A 23,927-nucleotide genomic window follows, 5' to 3' on the forward strand; every position below is an offset into this window, starting at 1 on the left:
AACAGATTTCTTGCAACACCCACCATTTTCCCTTTTCCTGAAACAAGCTTTCCACGCTTGTGAATCTAAACAAATGCAATTACATTTGTTTCTTGCTCACAGGTTTGAAGCAACAGACATACATTAAATTAACAGTTTTATCAAGGTGCTGTTTTATCAGAGGGATTGAGTAGGCTGGGAATAGGGAATGAAGGGCAGGGGGTTTCTGCCTGTGGAACACTGTCCTTGGACAAGCCACAGTTGTTGGTGGCCTTACCCATATGGCTGCCTTGCTCTGCAGCCCAACCAGGAACCACAAACATACAACAACCGCAGCGCTGGGGGAAACCTCATCTGCTTTTCTGAGGTGGGAGGCTTGCACCAGAGGCAGACACCTGAGGTCAGAGAGTAAAGCCCCGTGGCCCAGGTCTTGCTGAGATAAGCTACGGCGGGCAGGTCTCAAACAGCAGGCAGTTCTTGAGCACCGATACTCAGGGAAGGAAAGCTCAGGGAGTGGAGGTTCGCTCCCCCAAGAACAGCCCAGCTGAGAGCCAGGGTGCAGTCTGGAGCTCAACCAAAGAACGGTGGTTAGAGGTGACCAGTTGGTAAGTCAGTTTGATCTGAGCTAGCAGGAAGCAGCTGGGTCGTCCTGCTCTATGCTATGCTGTAGGGCAATTTCGATCATCATCATGAAGGCTTGAGTTGCTGCGTAACTCAGCTGGAATAAGTAGGCAGATTAATGGCCCAGACCTAAACCAAGGCAGAAAACCACTGACTTTGACATACACAGAACAATAACTTCACAGTCAGCACCATCACAAAATGTTCTGTGAGCAAAAATGTAATGAGGCTGTTGATGGATGGAGTACTGACAAGTACAGATGCAATACAACACAAAGAACAATATTAAAACATAAATACCATAAGTTTTCTGAAAGTGCTGATAAATTAGAATCTCCATCTTTTTGCTTCACAAAGGCCACACCCACATGAGTTTGATCTCATACCTGAAAATACTCATTCTACTCACACAGAAGGCAGTAGCAATTACACAAACCTTTACTTATTCTGATTTCGAATTCGGAGACACCTCCTTTTCAATGGTGGCTCCAGATCCTCTGGCCCTGTGCTGAGTATTGGCGTTGAGATAATGCATGGCGCAATAGCAGTCTTTTCTGCTGGTTTTGGCACAGGCTGGATCACGCAACCTGTCTTGGGCAGCATCCGCAAAGCATATGCATGGTCCTCGTCTGCTGGATTGTTAAGGTTTGGGTCCTGTTTGTCTCCCCCGGCAAGGGGCTCTTCCCCAGTTTTCTTGCCAGCATCTCCCTCAAGGTGGCAGTTTGATGCACAGTTGTTTTCCTTAACAGACTCCAGCTCGCTCACCGCCAGTTCCTCTGGGGGCTGGGGCTTTTTCGGCTCCTGGGGCGGCTCCGGGTTCTTGGAACCCTCCATGTTCTTCGTGCCATTCACAATGACGTTGCACACCGCTGCACCAGCTTCCAGTCCTGGTGTGCCCGAGGCCAAGGAGACGGGACAGCAGTGGGCTCCGTCACTGCATGGTAACGTCTTTGAGTCAACTGGGCTGCAGTTGTCCCTGCAGTCACTGCAGTTCCTTTTGTCTGAGCTACCAAAAGCCAAATTCACAACACTGTTAGGTTCACGTTCAACTTTCACTTGGGCGTGTAAAGCCCTGTGGATAACATTGTGCAGCCTAGATCGGTGGCCTACTGTTAGGTCTATCACACCATCCTGTGGACCCTGTAGCACACTGGGGAAACCAAATTTACTGTTCACTGGACTACTAGGTCTGACAGTCAAGTCAACAACTTCATTTTTACTGTGCTCCTGAAGCACTTGAGCTTGATTAAGGGACTGGCCTGAGCAGCTCGGTGACGAGTCAGAGGATTTAGATGATCCTTGCTTTGACTCTCGAGGGGATGAAGAGCTATTGGTTGACTTTGCCCCAGGCGTCTCGCTGGAGGTACTCGGAATGAAGCTTTCACCATTGCTGGAGAAGCCATTGGGGGGTTTGGAGTCGTTGATGTGAGGGATGGGGATGGGAATGGGGATGGGGACGGGCAAAGGGACGATGACAGGATATGGCACTAGTAGAGTTGGGGGTGGCACCAGCGGGGCGAGGGATGGCAATCCAAAGTTCATCATCTGTGGCATAGGCATAGGACCATTTGGCATCATGCTGACAGGGGGAAAGGGAAGACTGGGCAAAGGAGCTCCGGGAGGAGGAGGCGGCAACAAGCCTGGAGGATTCCCAGGCATGGTTGGTGTTGTGGGGGGATGGATATGAGGGGAAAGCATCGGCCTGTGCATGGGGCTAGAGGTGGGACCCATATTTCTGGGACCACCTGGTGGGGGACCGATTCCAGGAATCATTGGATTTGACAAAGGGCTGTTAGGATTTGAGGCATGGTGAGGCGGCCCACGAATAAATGGTGGACGGATTTGCTGCATAATTTGCTGTTCCATGAATATGGGCAGAGGAACTGGCCCACGGTTTGTCATCACCATGGGAGGACTGCGAGGTGGGACACCAATTGGAGGCACAATGCTAGCAGGTGGCTGGACAGAAACTGGTGGAATATTTGGATTCTCACTGATGGGAATAGGTTTGGGAACTGGCGTGGGGATTTTAGTGACAGAGCAGTTGGCAGTGTCAGACGGAGAGGCAGTGGTAGACGCTGATGGTCCAGGACCTTGAATTTGGCCAGCTGCAGACGCTGGGGATGGGGCTTTTCTCCGAGCATCTGCTAGCGGTATATTCCAAGAATCTGGAGTCAGCAGCTGCACCCCAGTGCCTTCTGCTTTATTTTCGACTGCAGGATGTAATGTACTGCACAGTCCAGCTGGAAGATTGGCCTGTGTCTCTTTGTAGAAAATGTCCATTTTGTACTGATTGAGACATTTTGCACTGCAGAACTGAAGCCTTCTTTCCCCGTCCCCAAAATCCAGATACTCTTTTGTGTGTCTTATGTGCTTACACCAGTCACATACCTACAACACAGTAACAAAATCAAATCAGGTAAGAAAAGCAATCTTCTCTTCACAGTGTTATTTTAAAAGTCATTTTTCAGTTGCTTTCGAAATACTCACATTATTTTTCTAGCAGAAAAAAAAATAGTGACATTTGTGAAAACTATGCGCTTTTTTCTCTAAAATTTCAGTGAACTGAATGCCACTCTCTTTTCTAGCTCCCATGATCTCAATTCTACCTTAAACAGTACATTATTTATCTTAAAACCATACCACAGAGAAGAATCCTCAGCTGGCATAAACTATTATAGCACACATATGTAAGTATGCAAAATCCATATGAGTATGGCTGTGATTATTCCTTGGTGGTAATCTAAGCACACCTGTACCACCTGAGATGCCGTACTACACAAGGAGTATGATAACTGGAAAAGGACTCAGAAAACTGCTGGAATGGAATGCAAACCATTTCTACTACACTGCAGTACACTGCAACATTTAGTACTCTATTAAGGGTATCAAATAGTAAGCAGGGAAAGGTGTGGCATTTTAAAATGGCATCACGAAGCAAAAAGCATCATTCATCCTTTGTCCTTCATTCCAAGACTTGGAAATAGTCAGAACATTTGTGTAAGGTTCGAATAGTCCCAATTTGTGATGTTTTGGCAAGCTGGAATTATTTTCTGAGCTGCCTGCCCACTCCTGTGTACAAGTCACTTTGAGTAAAACTTCTTGGCAAGCAAAGGCCTATTTAGCAACTTTTCAAATACTATGGCAAAAAGTTTGAATTGCAGGCTCATTTTTGTTTTGTTTCTCTGCTTTGCAGTTAATCCTTTTCTGTGTTACTATTGGTGTGGTGGAGGCATAGCCAATTTTTTTTTAAAGTAAGGCTGCAGAACTAATTAAGCTGTGAAAGGTTTTCCCAGTTGTAAACCACTAGACACCAAAGTTCAAAAAATAGTCATTCTAGGCTTCAGAATCCATTACTTCAGAGAAATTATTGTGATTTCATTAACACATTAATTTTGCAACACCAACAGCTCTCACAGATGGTGAAGACATGATCTACAATTCAAATATGACTCTTGTTTGCACAAATGCCTTTCCTTCATATGGCATTTTAAACAAGAATTAATATGAGTAATCTTGCCATAGCTATAAACAGATAAACAGATGTCAGATTTTTCAGTGCCTTACTTTTTTGACAGAATTTTACACACACAAAAACCCAATTTTTGTCATTTACATTAGCTCTCAAAATACTCCATTGACAGAGATTTTTGGTGATTTCTATCAGCATGTTAAGCCTATGACCATGTCAGAATACATCCTGGTATTGTTTGTTCTGCCTTTTCCAAATAGCCCATATTAGCTTGTTTTGAAATGACTGTATCTTTTGTACCAAAAAAAAAAAAAAAAAAGGGAAAAAAAAAGTGAAAAGATTGCATTAAAAGGATAATTAATTTTAATAACTATTGGCCATATAAACAATTCAAAACAACATATGTCAGGCATCTGATTACCCATCTCATTTAACTCTCAGCTTTCCTTTAATATAAACAGTGGTGACATTTTTGAGTTTTCAGTAATATATCCTTAATATATATGTACACACACATATACACACACTATATGCTATGGCTATTAGCCCATTTATTTTAACTCTGCAACCTTTTTGTTATCCGGTCAAGTTGCTATTTGATTCCCTCTCCTGCCTCCCCACCTCATTCACACGCTCACACACACGCTCCTTTTCTCTACCACAAAGTTTTTATCCCCACATTTAAATCAAACTAAATAATCACTTGAGAAGCTGCAACTATTAAGTCACCCCTGAAGTTTGGGAACGCAGAGCCTGGATTTTTAACTTGAGCACACAGACACAGTGCCACGTGAGATAAAGCAGAGGGGGTGCTGGTGCTGCTCGATGCGTGCAGCATTAGGACGGGCACATTTCCAGCACGATGCCCCACGCAAGGAAAAAAAACCCAGCCCGGCATTGAACGCACATTGAGGATGTAGGGCCCGAAAAAATGTGGACAAAAAGGCTGTCAAATGCACAGAAGAGTTGAGATACTGCTGCCATGGTACATGCATCCCCCCAAGGCACAGGGTGGATGGGAAGCAGGAGTGTGTGGAGCAAGGCAAAGAGGGGGCACCCCCACTTCCAAGGGCCCCTGGGTTTTACCTGGAATCAGCTCTCCCTCCACTCCCCACGGGAAGGCTCAGTGGCCATCAAATACAGCTCTGGAGCTGGGCAACCCCTCACCACAAATAGTGCAAACATGCAGCAGTGGGCACTGAACCATCTCGGGTATGTGCATGGCTATGGGTTTTGCCACCCACCTGGCAAGTCAGTACAGGATCATCTGATGAAAACATCTTATAATCGACCTCCTGAAATTTTCTGGCTTGCCACTGTTTTCCAAGCAGACAAAAGAGGAATTTGTGAGTCTCCACCATGACTTAATAAGGTACTATTTAACTCAGTAAAACTGCTGAATTTACTTTAAAGTTATTTTTGATCGAGAGCTCACTGCTGTAGACAGAACACACTATCTGTTTTTCACGTACAGAATCACGATGTTAACCACTGTGCTCTTTCTGCTGCTTGCAGGGTATGCTGTCGCTCCAAGGGGCTGTGCAAAGAGGCAGGGGCTCCCTGCAGGTACCCCAAGAGCTGCACAAAGAGACACCAGGAGCTCCCAGCTGGCTCCCAGGGCAGGCTGGGGCAGGACGAAGCCCACCCCGTCTCGTCACCCACCAAAACAGTGTCTGATGAGGAGGAGATCAGTCCTGGAGGCAGCTGCTGCAAGGGATGCGGCAGGCCCACAGATGCAGCTGCATCCCTGACTTAGTTCTGGGATGGTGCAGCTAAGACTTGCCCTTCCTTCGGGGCAAAAGAAGGAAACAAACCTGTAAGCCTGCTGCCAAAGAAGCACCTGAGGGAAACAACAGAGAATAAAAGCAGCCTCCTTATCTTCCTAGGAAGAGCCTCTTTGGTGACTTTATTAAATAGACCGAAAGAAACACACAATCCAAAAAAAAACTTTTGGCATAATTTGTGGCATCTTTTCTAATCCCTTAATTTTTATTAGTTATCAGTTGAAAAATTAACTGAAATACTTTAGTGTTTTATTGCTGTATTGATTTATTTATCTCAAGTGGGTTTCTGTGTCACTCCTAGCTAAACAAACATTTTCTCTTCCTTGGTAGAATATTCAGAAATCCTACTTAGATATTCTATACTGATTTCTCCTGTTTTCAATAATTCACTGAGGTACAAGAAACTCTGAAGTCTGCCTACCTACCTCACTCACATATCGATCACAGATCACTCTGTATATTTTATCACTAGAAAAAATTAATTACAGCCACAGAAATTAAAGGCAGTGATTCTGTTCCTCTGAACATCCTGGATAGACCCAATCTCTAATAATTATCTCAGTGATTTTATACAGCATCTCAAAGTGTTGAAGTTAACATCAGTGAGAAATCTCTATCTACTATATCCATGCATTTAATTATTTTCTATCTATCTATCTATCTATCTATCTATCTATCTATCTATCTGTCTATCTATCTATCTATCTATCTATCTCTCTATGCAATCAGTCTATGCTGCTTATTTAAGATATAGGTATAAAATGTGCATGTCATATACAGGTAATAAGACACCTTACAATACCATACTAAAAGACAGAAAACCAGTCTCTACAATGAGGAGGAAATTACTGAAGGAGAAAAAATGTCACTTAAGAATTAATGAATCAAGTCTGTCTTACAAGATTGATCATTTAAGATGAGGTCAATGAATTTATGATACAAATGGCTATATCACTAGAGGTAATAAAATGGAGCAATATAATTCATTTTACATCTAACTAATGACATGCTCAGTGTAATTACAGACTGCTTCTAAAAGCCTACGCTGATTAGTTCAGATGTGATAGGTGAAACTTATATATCTTTCCGTTTAATAAAATAACATTTTCTTATCTGTAAAATACACAGCCAATGTCTTATTTTTTTAAGTACTTGCATTCTGTACAGAACATCATCATTCTTCACAACCAGCTCAAAATCCCCCTGTTCATTTATTCCTTCTGCTTCCCTTTTCCTGTTTCATCCTTCCCCTTCATCACACAACCAAGAGAAGAGCTAAACTGTTGTACAGTGTTAATGCTGTGCATTGGATATGGTAGCACTTATGCAGGGGAGCAGCTCCCCGGATTTCAGCAGGATTAGTCAGGAGAGTTAATGCTGCGGGGTCACGTTTGGAGGGCCTGACCCAGCACCCGTGGAAAACAGCACAGAGGCTCCTCTTTAATGCAATCAATTGGCTTTGGGTCTGATGCTTAACGCCGGTCTCTGCTCACCCTGGAGTCGGCAGGAGCCTTGCCCCTGACCTCAACAGGAGCAGAGGCACGGCCATGGGTTTTGGAAGGAACTGCAGCAGAAATACATGGGAAAGACGTAAACGCTGCGAGGCTGAGTTTCAGACATTTCCTAACAAATGCAGGCAAAACAACCATTTTGTAGGTTTCTACCCAAAAGGAGGTGGGATCAGTAGTGGTGTGACTGACACGGAGAGTGAACATTTCTGAGATAGAGGGTCAGACCTTGGAAGGTGCTAACAGATCCCCTACGCACCTTCATCTCCCCTGGAAAATACACCTAGAACCGCTCCTGGGTAAACACACTTCACAGCGCCACTGCCAGAACACAAACCCTGAATGACAGAATGACCAGTAATAAGATAACTGCATATCTCATTCAGCTGTAACGAAACAACCCTCAAGAAGATTAAATTTACCTAACTGGGGCATGTCCAACGCTAAACAACAGAATGAACGTTTCCTTCAGTACGTTTAATGTATTTATATTTTAGTGGCGGGTTGCCAGTGCGCTACTTATAAGCTCAATGACTTGATATCATTCATCCGCTTTCCTGTGAAACACGCAGCAATCTACACCAGGGGACGACTCAGAAGACACCGCATCAGCAGAAACACTATTCGCACCCGATATGGGAACACAGAGGAAGCCAGGACCGAGGAATCCTGTAACACTCAGATTTCTGTAATAAAAAGAAGGGGAGAAGAAAGCCAGTCCTGTTGGCATCCATATCTTTATTTTGACAGAAACGTCCACAGTGGAGTCCAGACGTGGCCATGAGCTTGCCCGGCAGGCACAACACAGGCATCCTGCTGCGCTTGAAAAGGGCCACACTTGGGCTTTAGGCACGGGGTAATTAATACGTAAATCAGCTGTCAAATGCAGGTACAAAGTTCACCCATTAGTGCAGTCCACCACTAAACTCTGAACAGTAATCTAGTGTCAGACACCACTTCATTAAGAAATACAATTGCTAAAATTTGTCTGCAGAGGTATTTACATCAGCCCGAGAAAAAAGAGGAATAAGTAATATGCAAACACCACCACTGCAATAAAAGACAGCCTGTGCCTCATACACAGCATTTTGGACTAATATAATCTCCCTTGTAAAGCTTAGTGAGAGGACAGAAAGCGGTCACTAGCGCAAAGATAGCTTCTCCACATATTTCATTATTTTTTATCTATCTGCTTCTCTGGAACCAGAGGGTGACGAACAAAGGCCCTCTCCTTGCTCAGGGGAACACCATTGTGGGACACCTTGCACAAGGGAGGGCTGCATCACATTCTGAGGACCAGGCTCTTATCAAGGATGTCAAAACACAGGGCTGAAGATTATCAAAGCCTCACTTCCTGGCATAAAATCCATGTATTCATCTTTGTTGGGTAGTTTCTGCTCCCTTTTCCCACTGTGGTATCCAACTGCTGTCTCTTCATACATGCTGAGGCACATGTTCTGGCTACATGGACACCACTGTACATTCCCTATAGCCCATTCTGGCCCTGGCTGCCTTTCCTTTGAGCCTAGACTGTGTCCAAGGCCCTTCCCTGCAGTTTGTGACCCTGCCATACACCCAGAATGTGTGAGGCGTGGAGGCAGAGGCTCCCACCCCATTCCAAAAGTCACAAGGCAAGGAGATAACCCCCTTCCCTCCTGCCTTGCAGCCAAGTAAGAACCCAACATACCAGCTGTATGTTTTTCTGCAAGGGCTTAAATTTTTTGAAGGCTGCCAAACATTTGATGCAGCAGCAATCTAGAAATTAGTACGTGTCTTGAAACACACATACAGAGGCTTCTAGTAAACAGCCAAATGAACCACAACTAGTTCTCTTACACACAGCTCAGTCAGACCCTTTGCAGATCACCCAGCAGCTACCACAGCATGAACACCAAGGCACCTTGTCACCCAGTCCCCTGTGCAAGGCTGGAAACACTCCCGCAGGACACCAGGGGAAAATTCAGTCTGTTAGAAGGAAAGAAACCCAGATCTGCACGTTCCGGAGGACTATGTGCCTAATTATCTTTAAAAGGTAAAGGAGTGCGACACCTCTCTCAGCTGTCCTCACCAGCTCCCCCAGCTTATTGGGCAATGTGGCTGCCTGCTCCCTCCCTGCTTTCCTCCTTTTACCTACCATCAAGGCTCCTCCTTGGAGCAAGTCACCTAAAAGGTAATGGTAATATCTAAACAAATCCCCTTGTAGATACCACCTGCAATGCTAAATCCCTGCCATGGCCCCATCTCAGCAGCCTGCTGCATGACGGAGCATGGAGGAACTTTAGGGCAAGAGCTGTTACCTCGAGTCTTTACATATTACACACTTGTGAGCACAGAGAAGCTGCGGCCCCATTGGCTTCTGGGTTGGACTGACCCCTTGGAGGTCTGTACCCGACTCTTCAACCCCTGCCCCGCTCACTGCCTGGGGGTCCCCCAGCAGAGCTGCCCCAGGAGAAGCAAAGCTCCTGCGGGGTCAGGAAGGCATCACACAGCTGTTAGTACACAAACACATGGCAATTTGTTTGACATAAAGATTGTTCTGAGGTACTGGAGTCTCCCATTCAGCATTTTCTGACTCAGAAAAAAAGGATTAAAAGTTGTCCAGGTACCCAGCCCTCTGAGCTGGAAGAGAGGTACAGGGAGCAGAATGAAGTCCCCATAATCCACCCTGGACCTGTTCAGGCTTCGTCCTCAGAGGGACTGGGTAGCCCAGGGCACAGCTGGTGCCTAAGACACATGTTCTGGCTACATGGACACCACTGTACATTCCCTATAGCCCATTCTGGCCCTGGCTGCCTTTCCTTTGAGCCTAGACTGTGTCCAAGGCCCTTCCCTGCAGTTTGTGACCCTGCCACCCACCCAGAATGTGTGAGGCGTGGAGGCAGAGGCTCCCACCCCATTCCAAAAGTCACAGGGTACACAGGGGTCTGTGTGTCCAGCACCACAGCCACTGCAAGCTGGCCCATGAGGAGGTGGCTTTGGTCTGGGGGTCCCTGGCAGGGATGTGGACTGTCCCCAAAGCAGGAGGGAAGTTCACAGCATCTGCTTTCAAGAAGATTGTAACCAAGACCCTGCCTCAGCTTTTGTGACTGGGAAGTGATGCTCTTTCAACCAATACTAGTAACAGGTATAATGCAAATTGTGGCTCTAAGTTATCCAGCCTCGAACACCATTCGATGTGCTTATGGCAAGGCATTCAGCATGTTTGTTGTGGCAGCATTTTTCTTGCGATATTTTTTTACAACAATTGCTTCATTTGGAGTGATTATTATAAAAAATAAAAATAAAAAATCTTTCCAGCTGAAACCTGCTGTGAAGGAACCTCGAGGCAGGATCTAACACAATGAGTGTGGTTACAATATAGCTCGTAGCGATGCTAGGTGTGAAGGAAAACAGATTTCTACAATGTTTGGAGCTTTGTACAAAACCAGTTGACAAAACACAACACTGCAGTTGCCTACAACTTAAAACTGTCCTATGACAAGGTTCTCTCTGTTAAAAAGAGACCAAAGCTTGCCTGCTTGCTTGCTTTTCCTTCCTCTGACATAACTCTCCCGAACTTCTTACCCTCCTGAAAATTTTTACCACCATTTTCTGAGAAGCAAATACTGACTTTATGTCATCTAAATGCAAGACCCACTCTGTCTCAATTTTTCATCCTAATTATGCTACATGAAGCATAAGGAGAAAATAGAGCTATTTGGTAATTAATGGCTAATGATAAATCGATTTCATTTTTTTGAATCATTGCAGTTGTCATCAGTGGTATTTAAAACATTGTCTTCTCAAAGTCCTTGCATTCCTTTGTGTTGGGGGGCTTTTTAATGTTCCCAGCCAAAAGCAACAAATGTAAGTTATGTTAATGCCTGGTGGAAATCCAGGTTGGGTCACATTTCATCAGAGTGGCTATATATTTGATTTTGTATATAAACAGCTGAGCTCTGTGTTTTCAACTTCAGTCTGAGGCTTTGAAACCACAGGAGGAACTCTGGATCTGAAACCACTGGTTAAGCCCACAATATGGTGGGTGAAACTTCAGGGAGAATCAATGTAGTGTGAGGTGGGCCTTGCCAAGAGGGAAGTTCTTCTCCCCAAAAACCTTTCTGGCTGAAATAACACAGAATGGGACAATAACAACATTTAAACCTTCAAATCCATAATGTGGGGTTTTTACACTTGTACCACAGAAGAACTGATTACAGGGCACATCTGCACTGCTGCTTCAGTACTGGCTAAGGCCACCACTCCGGCAGTGACATAAGTCCTAAATAAAATTAATGTGATACATAAGATGAAAGAAGGGCAAGAGCGGGAGAGAGAGGCAGGGGCCTTATACTCACTCAGCAGAACAGACGACGTGTCTCACGAAGACTAACATTGCAGAAATGCCTAAAGAACACCTAAGCCCGAAGCCAAGGGTAATGCAGGCCCCAAGAAACCTCATCCCATTGCGAGTCCAATGGCCTATGAGCATAACTATGTCATGCAAGAGACTGTGGGGCAGACCAAACCCCAACTCAAGCCATTGGGTCCCAAACTCAACTCTCCAGCTCCCACCAAGCCTCAAGTTCATCAGATGGCTGCCATAGGTTCACAAGCAGTCACCCAACATTTGCACAGTGTTGTGTCCACACAAAAAGGCCAAGAGGCAGTTCCTCTTCCAGACTTAACCTGATCTGACAGGAGACCATTCAAGTGTGTCTGTAGCCTACCTCTTTGTGAGCCCAAATTGAGCACAGGGATGTGTGGAGTCAGTGGAGTGTCTGCACCATGCTCCTCCTGGCCCTTAGCTCATGGGTAGCAGTGGGAGAAGCCACCTCAGCAGACCAGCAGCACAGACATATTTGCTGGTCAGGCAAGCCAGTGGGCACTGGTCACCCTGAGCTCTGACACCTGATTTCCAAGCCAAGACTTCCTATGATGTGCATTCTTAAGCTTCCCCTGGTCCTGAAATGATCTGGGGAAAAACTGAGCAGCCAGAAGCAACAACTGTGTTGAGTAGGTGAAGCTGAGAGTCTTGGTGAACTACGACAGGAGGTTTTGTTTTATGATCCTTAAGCCACAGTGAGAGCTTTGCTTCTTCCTAAAGATGACACGAATGTATCTCCTCAAATTGCTGCCACTAAAGCCGTGCAAAGGATTGGCAGTGAGAACTGTCATAAACACCTTGAGAACAGGACAAGAACTGTCGGCTTTGAATATTCTGGAAAGCAAAGGTAAGAAAATAAAGCTAGCAGCTGGAAAAACATTTCTGGAGCTTAGAAGTACTTCCTCACAGTGTCCAGTGACTGCCATCTCTTTCGGGCAGCAGAGGAAGGTCTCACTAGGAAATAGCCCTCCCTCCTCTCAGAGTGGAAATGCATTTCTTTCCTCAGGAGGATGTTTACCTCTATGTCCTTGAGAACCATTGCACAGTTTAGGTTTCTACATGTTCAGCTAACATGAGGCAGCAGAGCAGCTTCTCCATCCCTGGGGTGCCCAAGGTGCAGGGACCTGGGCTGAGAACCACCGCCAGCCCCTCTTTAGGGGACAGATAAGAGGGCCAGCACCATTGCTGTGCCAGGAGCTCCTCACTCCTCCGCAGGGGTGCAGGGACAGGAGAACAGGACCAAGCACCGGGCACAGAAGTTTTCTTCTGCAGAGCAGCTGTCAACTGGCGCACTGAGGAAAGAGCCTGTACATAGGAGGCTTTGCAGCACTCCCGGCATCCAGCCCCAGCAATCAGGAAAAGAAAAGGAAATTGAGAGCATTTAGCAGTGTAAATATTTCAGTCTAATTCTTTTGAGAATTATGTATGCTGTTAAGTACAGGAAAACTTAGAGACAAAAGAGGAAAGGGGCACTTTACTAGCCTCAAATAGTATCTCGCTTACTGAGTGACCAAATCTCCCCAAATGAGAAATCTTCAGCCTTGACAATCTCATGCTACCATGTCTACAGATAATTTCAGAAGCCAGATAAAGAGTTATAGTCTCTCATTAATCCACTTCTTTATTCAGTATCTGAATAAACATGTTCACCCTTTTTTTTCTGAACAAAACTTTATTCTGGTCGTATAGCAAAGTAATATTGTGAGATGGAGAATAACCCATGCTCATTTGTCTAGAATTTATATCTAGTAATATCTTACATGTATTTTTCTCAAATATATTTTCTTTTTAATATTCAAGAGAATATAAAAATAACAATAAAAGCCCCTCCGCTATGTTTCCAGTGGCTCATAGGTTGGTTGACAGGACTATAAATGTAATAATGAGGAGGTTTGAGGGGCAGGTTAATGTTTTTTGCTAACACATGATGCTTTTCGCCTAAGGCATTGCTGAAGGCCAATACCACTTCACCTGGACCGAAATTACCACTGAACAGCCATTAAATCACTCAGACCTAAATGTACTATTACTGGGTCTAGAGAATATTACTGTAATCCAGATTTGAAATATCATTAGTCCGCAGAATAGCAGGTAGGAATGCAATCTGAAACCCTAAGAAATCTTTATTTACATGTAGTGAAGGGTTCTAAGCCCAATTCTTTCTCTCACCTATGCCATAACTCTCACAGATTTTTGTGTTGTTTCTTCTGATTTATTCTTGTACAAGCAAGAAGCTTACAGAATAGAAGTCTCTGGGTGCTTTGGAATATATATATGGTGGTTTATATATAATTTTATATATCTATATATAGATATATGAGGTTTTTCCCACCTATCTGTATAGATCAGGCATCTTCAGCCTCTATTATTGCATGTTAATCTTCATCATGCAATAATATTTACGGGCCAGGACCCATTATACTATGTGCTCTAACATATACATGGCCATAGTGTGAGCAGCAGTAGAACTGTCTGAGTCTCACAGTCTACCCGGGTTAGAGCCCCACACATATTTCCCCACCTTTCCCAAACATATAAAATCCCTGAGGGACTGCATCAGCTGCTTACTTGGAAAAATAAATGTTAGGGAAAAATTGACTTGATCAGGGAAAGATTGACCTGACCGTTAGTATAAAATGGATGAAAAAAAATCCAAACTTTCCAAAAGGAGTGTTGCTGGGTTTTAGTCTATAGAGCTTTGAAGGGAGTCAAAACTGTTCCAGATTTGACTGCGTGTGATTCACACTTTGAGAATTGCTAGTTTTGCCACTCGTAATGGTAAGCACCACCCCGCGTCCCAGAATACGTTGTTTAAAGAGCAGCCCTCTCTCTGGAAACCACATTTGATTAGAACAACCCTGGGCCAGATCCAAAATCTGCCTGGATCAAGGAAAAGCGTGTCACATCAGCTTCAGCCCAGGACCGAGACGTGTCACATCTCTTGCAGATTGGGCATGGAGAGTGGAATTCATTTTCCCATTTCCTCTGGAGTTGGGGGCTGGAGAAGATGAAGCCAAGAGAGGGAAATTGCTCTGCTGCACACAGAGGAAGCATTCTGCGTCCTCTCATTTCTCTTGCTGTGAGGCACTGATTCTGGCTGAAACCCAGAGCCTGCTGGTACAGACCCAGCTCCCCTTCCCCCTTCTATTAGCACAAAATCACCAGTGGAGAGAGGCTTATTCTGAGCAACTGTTAGACTCACTCTTGGGCAGTCCCAGATGGAGCAGGTAAGACTGAAATAAGAACCAGGGAAAAGAGAAGATGGGGGATGCAACAGCCTGTGCATCCTCCAAATAGTGAGGGAAGGGGAAGAAAGAGAGAGAGGAGAGGAGAGGAGAGGAGAGGAGAGGAGAGGAGAGGAGAGGAGAGGAGAGGAGAGGAGAAGGGAGAAAGGGAGAAGAGAAATAAGAAAGGAGAAATAAAAAGAAAAAAGACAAAAGGAAAATAAAAAAAAGGAAAAAGAAAAAAGAATAAAGAGGAAAAAATTAAAAAGACAAAAAAAGGAGAAAAGAGGAAAAAAGAAAACAGAAAAAAAGGAATAAAGAAAAAAAAGGAAAAATAAAAAGTAAAAAAGAAAAAATAAAAAGAAGAAGAAAAAAAATTGCTCTGTCTCTGGTAGGTAGGATTTACCATGACTATTATGGTCCCTAGCTATCTTAAACCACTGTTTTCCAGTATTTTAGCCTTAAAAATAATAAATGAGGAGCTATAAAGGTCTGAAACTGCAGCCTAGAGCCAAACATATGGTGAACCAATGTGTGTGAAAACTTCCTTGTCTTCTGCTAATGCCCCTCTTGTTTTACTAGGAACACTCCTGCCGTGAAGCCGGGCTTCCTCCGACAGAGCCCGCTGGCCGCCAGGGTGGCCGGCAGCACCCAGCTGCACTGGCGACCGACACCTCAGGGGGGAGGACCAGCCCTCCATGTACCCTGCTGCCCACTACAGCGCTTTTGTCAGGCCCAAAACATCTGCTGGTTCTCAAGTAAAGGAAAGTGCACCTTCTTCCTTGGTGATTTACACCTACCTCTTTCTAAGTAGGGCATGGACGTGGGAAAAAAAGTCCCACTAGGTCTTTTCTACTCAAAAGAAAAGAGAGAATATGTCTTACTTATACCTCTGTTTAGAAAGGGTTTAGCACTGGAGCGTACCCGACACCCGGCTATTTACATAAATCAAGTCTATTCTTAGTAACCCCGGGATGAATCTGGGTAACTCCACCGAAGCCAGTGTTGTTTTCCCAATCTGAACCCTGTAACTGAGAGCTGAATTTGGCACAAAGTATTAATTTCTCACCAAGGAGGGTACATTACAGCAGAAGGCATCAGGCGTGGTATTCAGTAAAGAACACAATTACAGAGGACCCTTTAGCAATGCATTGTGTTACTGTAGATGGCACTCATTCCTTGCCTGTACGTACGATGCATGCTGTGGCTGCATAGATTTTATTGTGTAAATGCATCGTGGCAAACCCTTTCATACTTACAAGATCATGCAGATGACTTTCTCATTGTGTAACATGCACAACAAAGCAGCTATGTGGAAGCTGCACAGGAGGACAAAAGAAATCAATGTACTTAAACCCTCACCCTGCAAGTGTATCACAAGCAAGGCTCTCAAAAGTGCTATGCTCCTCACAGTCCTCCTCATGAAGGACTGACTCTGTCTTGCTTTCTCCAGCCCCTTTTCCTTCCCTAGGTCTTTCCACAACACTCCTTCTGATCCCACTTGTCATTTCACAGGGTAGAGCAGCACTGGAAATATTCCTCATCAAACCAGCTGAGATCTGGCTGGCAAATGAAGACCAGTAGCCATCGCATACAAAGACTCCTAACTGTGTATTTGTTCAGTGCAATTGAAATGTTTGCTTTTCTTGTAAGAGCCTTTCTTTAATACTCACCCCAGGTCAAGTGCTCCTCATCCAGTGACTTACAGCAGTAAAAGAAGGAAGGTTATGTACTTAGGTGCTGAGATGGGACTCAACAGATTGGCATTAAGACCTTCTCCACAAACAAAAAACTCCCGAGTAACTTTGGACAAGGAAAAAGGTACACAGTGAAATAACCTGGAGGGCCCAATTTTAGGTATTTACTTTGATTGCCTGCCTCAGGTGTGTGGACAGAGGTAGACATCTTGGGAGGGTGGATCACGGCAGGAAGCTAACTAAGACTCTGAACTGGTCAGAGCAGAACTCTGCATCTATTGCAGAGCTCAGACAGTTCCCTAAATCTGGGAGGCTTGTATGTTGCTTATTTTCAGTCTGTGTCTTTGATCCTCCTTGTAAAATGGGGAGAAGGCTCCCCTTTATCTGACTAGCCTACTTAGAGCACCAGTTTTTTTAAATGAGAATCAGGTTGTCCTGAATTTGTGTAGAATATGACATACAATCACATACAGGGGGTGCCTCAAACCACCACAATCATATGAACAAAGACCAACGTTACTATGGGGCTCTTTCCAGTCTATGGGATCAGCAACCACGAGGGGCTTTGCCCAAGCCCAGACTTTAGGATTTGGACCTCCATGGCTGGGTACAGACATGCGCACACTTACACACTCAAACATACCTTCTTATATGAAACAGATGGAATGGTTTGTTGCAGGATGCAATACAGTAATGGTGGAAAGGAAGACAGAATTAAGTATGGCATATTTACCAGTAGACATGGCTGAAAATATTGACTGTTCTTCACATCTACCATGCACATTTATCTCCCTGTGATACAGGAGGGGAGATGACTAGGAAGTGGGGACATGCCAGTTAACCTCAGGCACTTGTCCAAGCACTACGAGAGATCTGAGGGATGCACGAGGGTTGAAATTCCATTATAGGTTTTAAATAATTAAACACTACATGTTTGGAAGCTCATTCCTTCCTATTACTTTTTAAATAATTAATCTGTATTTACATCTATTGAACTTCATGGAGCTATACACATAACAAATTTGAGTCAAGTTGCCAAAGAGAGATTTTTCCTGTCTGACAGCATTACAAATTTTTTTTGTTGTATATAGTAGCTTCAGCTATGAGGGATCAGTCAAAAACCAAATCCAAGCTAGATGCTGTACATCACAAATACATGTGTAAGGGGTTTTCTATCAAATTATTCAGAAGTAATCAAAACACTAAGAGAAACTGTAAATCCCCAGAGGAAAAAAATGTGCTCCTCCTAGAACAGCAAAAAGTGATTCAAGTTGGAAGAGAGTAAACCAAAAAATTGCACGTATTGTTCTTATTAAACAAATGCATTACATTTCAGCTAATGCTGTCAATTATTCCATTAGTAGTACAAACTGATTTTTAAAAGTAACAAATTCTTGCAACTGAAAGTGCTAATCTCAAACCCTAGAATAACAGATATAACAGAGTAACAGGATCTAGAACAGAAAAAAAAATCTTCATCTAGAGTACTTCTCTTCCCACAACACATTATTTCCTTCCATTTACTTCTGGTTCAAGCTGAATAAGCCGTTATATACCCAGCAGGTTGCACCTAACGGGAACTACACATGACGCACCAAAGCAAACAATCTACACTGCTCAAACCTTCCAAACAATAAAATGCTGAAACAGGCTCTTGAAACCATAGCTCTGCCCTGGGAAATGAATCTGCAGCAATGGCATCAAGATTACATGTTTATCCTACATGTGATTTCCAGCTCAAGTTAGCTTCTGTTTCGAAGTAAGCAGATATGTATGCATTCACTTACGCAATTCTAGCTGGCATTCCTGCAAATTCAGTCCAAAAGTCCAGCTAAGTTATTTCCTTTTCAAACAGCATTACTACTAATAGAAATGCTGCTGGGCAAACAGTTCCTTCAATTATAATAAGTGGAGCAAAGCTGCCTTCAAACTGAGATCTCAGTTACACCTGTACAGTTATTCTGGAAGTTAATCAGATTGCACAGGGGTAAATATGGACTTAATGTGCTCCTCAGAGGCCTCATAATGGCAGAAGACATATTAGGTAGAGAAGAAAGAAACCAACCTGACTTTCAAATCCCAGGCTGGCTTTGCAAGGAAGGGAGCAAAAATATCTGTACCTGTAGGTGAAGTAGTCGTGCATTAGAGCCAGTGTCACCTTGCAGGGGAAAGGTTTGCTTAAAATACTTCTTGCGATGTTCTTATTTTGTAATTGTTATTTAAAAAAAAAAAAGAAAAAAAAGGGCAAAACAAAACAAAAGAACCCACCAAGGACACTTAAATCAAGGACAGGCATTGGATCCGATAATGACAACTCTCCTGTTTGCTCCTTTGACCCCTGCAGCTCTAATTCAGAGTCCCGAGGACAGAAGCTGCACATTTCTGAGCGGCAGAAGAGAAACGGGGCTGCAGAAGAAGGGACCACGAGGTCAGGTTTCAGTGAAAGCCGGGCTCGCATGCCAGGCACTGAGATCAAGGACCGACTAACTCAAAGCACAGGAAGAGTCAGCGCTTCAGATGTCAGCTGCTTCAAGGATTACAGGCCCTCCTGTTTCTGGTGTCAAGGTAATAATCAGAGCAGCGGCCGCGCGAGGCTCCTCGCCGTGATAGCGGAACCCGCAGCCCTCAGTTTGGATTCAGTTTGGGGGATTTTGTTTCCTTTTTAGACACAGCCAACAGCACCAAGTATTCATATTTCAAGGCTGTTTTAAGGATCAAATCCCATCTTACTTAATAAAAAAGATGGGCAAAATTCAAGCAGAAAATTATATGGGAGCTTCACATACAATAGGTGGAGAGGCAGCATTTTGTGACTTTTTATCAGAGGTATTCGTTTAAACATCGATGTTAGTGACAGCTTCTTAAATATGCCTTCTCCCCTCCCCCCTGCCCAGTATTCGTGTTTTCACATAAATCACGATTTTGGCATATTACTTTATTGTGGAGACATCTTCTGTGTACTGGATGGCTTATGCAAATTAACCAAATGTCCTATAAATTAGTCTTGAAATGCCTGGGATAATGAGCTGCTTGCATAGTGAGCAGTGCACAGTATTCAAAGGACTCTTTACAGGTTGGGAGAACATTACAAATGCACAACAAGGCGGGATGCTCCACTGGTGTTGTGGTCCTCACCTCGAAAAGCAACACTGACTGACTAGAATTAAAAAATGCAATGCTAGAAGAGACCTAAAAATTGAAAACCCCAGTAATTATCTGGTAGGCAGACAATGTGCCCCTAGCTACTGAAGCCCAAGCCTGTATATCTTCTTAGCTGACTTGGCCAACACATTTAAACTGGTTGCAGGCTGGGTTTTCCTCCCTGCATAATTTGGATTTTCACTGAAGGCTTTTTGACATATGTTATGTACGTGAATGGGATCGTATTCAGTGCCTTCTTTTGGAGATGTGTATCCGCCTACCAAAAGTCATACCTCCCTCGTGTTCCTTATCTCAGGTTCAGGGAATGCTTCAAAACTACACTCCTGGTTGTATTTTAAAAACAAATGTTTCATGGCAGTTGCCGCTTTCTTGTGAAGCATAGATTTAAGAGCAAGCTTTATGTATGAAGAGCTGGTTCTCTACTCCTGACTCAAGTGGTGCTGTCTGAGGCATGTGAGGTAAGCAATAATAAATCAGATGACAAATCAAAAATACACCACTTGCTTTCGGTGTGTGCTTAATTGGCATTCCACCTCTAATAATTACATCCATATTGAATTTGTGTGGGGGCACCTTCATTTGCAACATTGCAATAATTAAATGACATTAGCGTTCAGAAGCAGGTATGTGAGAGAGAAAGTGCTATTAGCATTACTTGGCAACAATGACAGCCTTACGGATGCCTTTACATTGCATTCCTTTATTTTGTTATTGTCACAGAACTAAAGTGGGGAGGGTGAGGGAAGGAGGATGGACAAAGGGGATGAAAACCAGCGATGGGTCTTACAAATGGAGCAGTTGCCTTGCCTCCCTCTCCTACTGGTACTGCCAAGGCCCTGCATTTTCTGGCATTTTCTGCTAATGGCCCCACAAGAAGCCATTTTATCTCTTTGTCCTGCAATAACCACTGTGTATTCCTAAGCACCCTGCCTTGGATACTTTTCTGTTTGCCATTTACAGACTGTATAGGAGGCATCTCAAAGCACATGAGACTGCTCTGCAAATGGCAATAAAGCCGACTCTGTGCCATCAATGTCATTAGGATATGGCGAGCGGCTGGGGAAGCAGCTTGAAGCATAAGCTTTGCACTGACAGTGGCTACTCTGATTCGGTGGTGCTTTATTCCAGCTGACAATTGTGCAAACAAAAGGGATGAGGTAAAGGCAAAGCAAGCAGGAGGAATTTGTCGTTGCAATTCCACATGAGCTTCGGAAGTGCAATTATGCCCATTTTATGCATGGGGAGCAGAGACAAAGAGATAAAGTCACTTGGCCAGGGTCATGGGAAATATCTGTAACAGAGCTGAGGAGTGAACAGACGCCTCATTAAGGACTGGTCTAATACCCGGCGTCGACGCAATCTTTCTTGTAAGAAACTCGGGGTTTGAGCTCAGAGTCACAAGCCACTCAGTTTGGTTATTCTCAGAAATCAAGCTGTGAACAGTGACAGGTTTTTAGAGGGTAAGAATCACATTGAGTAATATTTGGGCTTTACAACATTTAGGGAAGGGGACTTTCTACAGCTAACAGCACTGAGGAGCCAAAGACTACAGGAACTTTGAAAACAAGTGGAGACATAAAAAATATGTGATGTAATTTATCATGGACCTGGGGAAAGAAGATTGTTAAACTGAGAGAAAGGAAAAACAGTAATGGAAGAAGAGATACATTCAGAAGGGGAAAAAATACCTAAGCAAAAAGCTGCAAGGAGCAGAAAACCAAAACCAAGAAACAAAAATCACTGAAAATGGAAGAATAGCAGGTACACTTAGGTGAAAATAGCTCAGCTAGAGCGCCACAGGGACGATCCCTGCCTCACTGCAGCTTTCGATAAACACACACCAGCTTGTGCGTGAATCCTGGACGGAGAAGTGTGTTCGTGCTGGGGACAGTTGCAAGAGGAGCAGCCCGAGGAGATGGGCTCCCAGCATGAGGTAACGAGGCAGGTGAGGCGCAGCCATCGTGCCCCCCCTGTGCTCTGCTCCCTCTCTGCTCGGCATCTGCAGAGACTCCAGCGTTAGCAGCAGCTGTTTCAATAATGGTTTAAACCTTCCTGCCCTCCTTTTCAGAGCTCCAAACATGTAGATTCAAATCCCTGGACATTCACAAGCAATTATTTTCTAATGATGCTAGAAGCAAAGCTTCCAGTCCTACAGCTTCAAAAAACCCTGCCCAGCCGTGCTCTGCTGTTGACCTTTTCAAGACCTACATATATACAAGATACCTAAATAAGATAATTGGCCAAGTATAATTCTGGCGTAAGCCAGAGGCCTTTTACCAGAGGTGACACAGGCCCCCTCTAAGCAGGAGAGAAACTGCAGGAACTCCATCCTTGCCGGTTTGCCCCCTGCGTTCAAAAGCGTCTCTGATGCTCGCTCCTCTCCTGATTTTGTGTGACTTTATTCATGTGCATCCCAGTGTTAGGTTTCACAGTGGATGTGCTTAGCTGCACAAACTGTGCCAAGTGAGCTTACCAGAATGGCAACGTTGTGCAGAAAATGGTACTTTTGCAAGGGCAGCCCCAAATTCCTGTTTTCCACTGTTGCATGAGAACAGGCTATCATGCCATGTAAGATATAAATGTTTTGTGGCCCTGCTGATAAGAGAGACAGATAGACAGCTGATCCATCATCATGACTCCGCATCACCACCACAATGAAGGGATAAGGAGCGAAGCTGATGGCTTCTGCACAACAAACAAGCACAGAGACAGTGTTTGCTCATTTCAATGTGCAAAGCTGACTTGTTTAAATATGAATATGTTGCTTATAGCCAAATTTTAGTGACAGCAGCCCTGTGGCATCTATCACTGTTTGCACTTTTGCTAAAAATAGTCACATTGTCTCTGGATTTTTTTCAGATGCCACATCTGCAGGTAGTTTTCGTTCCCCCCACCCCATCTCTACTCGTTACCATTTCCTCCATCCTCCAGGGTATATCGTGCTCAGGCAGACACCAACCAAGCAAGGTTTGCATGGTATCACAAAAACCTGAAATCACTTCCCTGTCCTCACCAAAGGTCTGTGCCCTTTTCTCTCTCCTTTCCTTGCTCTCTTTCATGCTTACAGGCAGAGGCGCCAGGCACAGCTTCAAAGTGTTCCCAACGCCTGCACTGAAGAGTGAGGTTGTCTCAAAGGGAGCACACACACTGTCGAGACTGCGGAGAGGTTTCTCTCAGACCAGATCGTGACACTCGCTGCTTCTCCATTTACAGAAAAGTCTGTGATTTTCTCTTTCCCCTCCCAGCCTACAGCACATTACTGATATACTTTAGAAACAAAGCCATGGCTGGAGGAACTAATAGATCTTTTTTCCATTTCTAGCTTTTCACTGCATATATATTCAGATGAAGCACCCATCTCAAATTCAGGGTGACCTGCCTTGTGTGGGGCTGCTCCCAGAGCTCACCCGAGCTCTGTGTTTACAGCTATGAAAAGGAGCATATCCCACCCAGGAAACAAGCAGCATTGAGAAAACACACAATGTGAAATCTAAACACTTCTGGTTCCCTCCAAGTGCCATAACCCAGGCACTCTCCAAATCCCTCTTCTGAGACAGAGCTATGTGGAGCTCCTGGAGGACCAACCAGGTCCAGGCTATTTTGGATTTGCCCTTTTTGCAGTCTTCTAACCCTGAGAGCACACGGAGGACCCCATGCCTGCAGCAGCTCGTACCTCTGGCATGAGTACCCATATTCCTCCAGATAGATTTTGGTGCAGGACCAGGGCTGTGCACATCAGGGACACAATACCTCCACAACAGTCCTGCTGTAGCAGTGCACCATGGTATCAGTGTGCTGCCACTCTGACATTCAAAAAGGGGCTCTGGAAATAAAAGGCAGACTCCCCATGCAGGATTTTGCTGGCTCAGCACCGAGGAATTCACAGACAGCCAGCGCAGACCATGAACTGCAGAGCCCATCAGTCCGTGAAAATTCAAAACGACACTTCCACTTCTGCTCACAATGTACCTGCACTAGTGGCAACCCTCAATGTTTTACAGCAGAGCTACTTTCTCTGCTGTGTTAATCAGATTTGCTTTCAGCAGGTTTTTATAACAGCACGAGGGTGGGGAAACTGGGCCAAACTTATCTACATGATGGCTCCTCCAAGCAC

General features: G+C 44.4%; 1 protein-coding gene across 2 annotated transcripts in view; it reads right to left on the bottom strand.

Moving 5' to 3' along the window:
* SOBP (sine oculis binding protein homolog) overlaps positions 1-23,927 on the bottom strand; it is a 117,730-nt gene that overhangs the window by 14,759 nt on the left and 79,044 nt on the right. For both annotated transcript variants that reach the window (XM_082048726.1, XM_082048725.1), the window contains one exon: positions 1,037-2,991. In XM_082048726.1, coding sequence (XP_081904852.1) covers positions 1,039-2,991 — 1,953 coding nt within the window. In that variant the 3' untranslated portion in view covers positions 1,037-1,038. The remainder of the gene's footprint in view (positions 1-1,036; positions 2,992-23,927) is intronic.

The sequence above is a fragment of the Streptopelia decaocto genome (assembly GCF_964273445.1).
Source record: "Streptopelia decaocto genome assembly, chromosome: 3".
Taxonomy (NCBI): Eukaryota; Metazoa; Chordata; class Aves; order Columbiformes; family Columbidae; genus Streptopelia; species Streptopelia decaocto.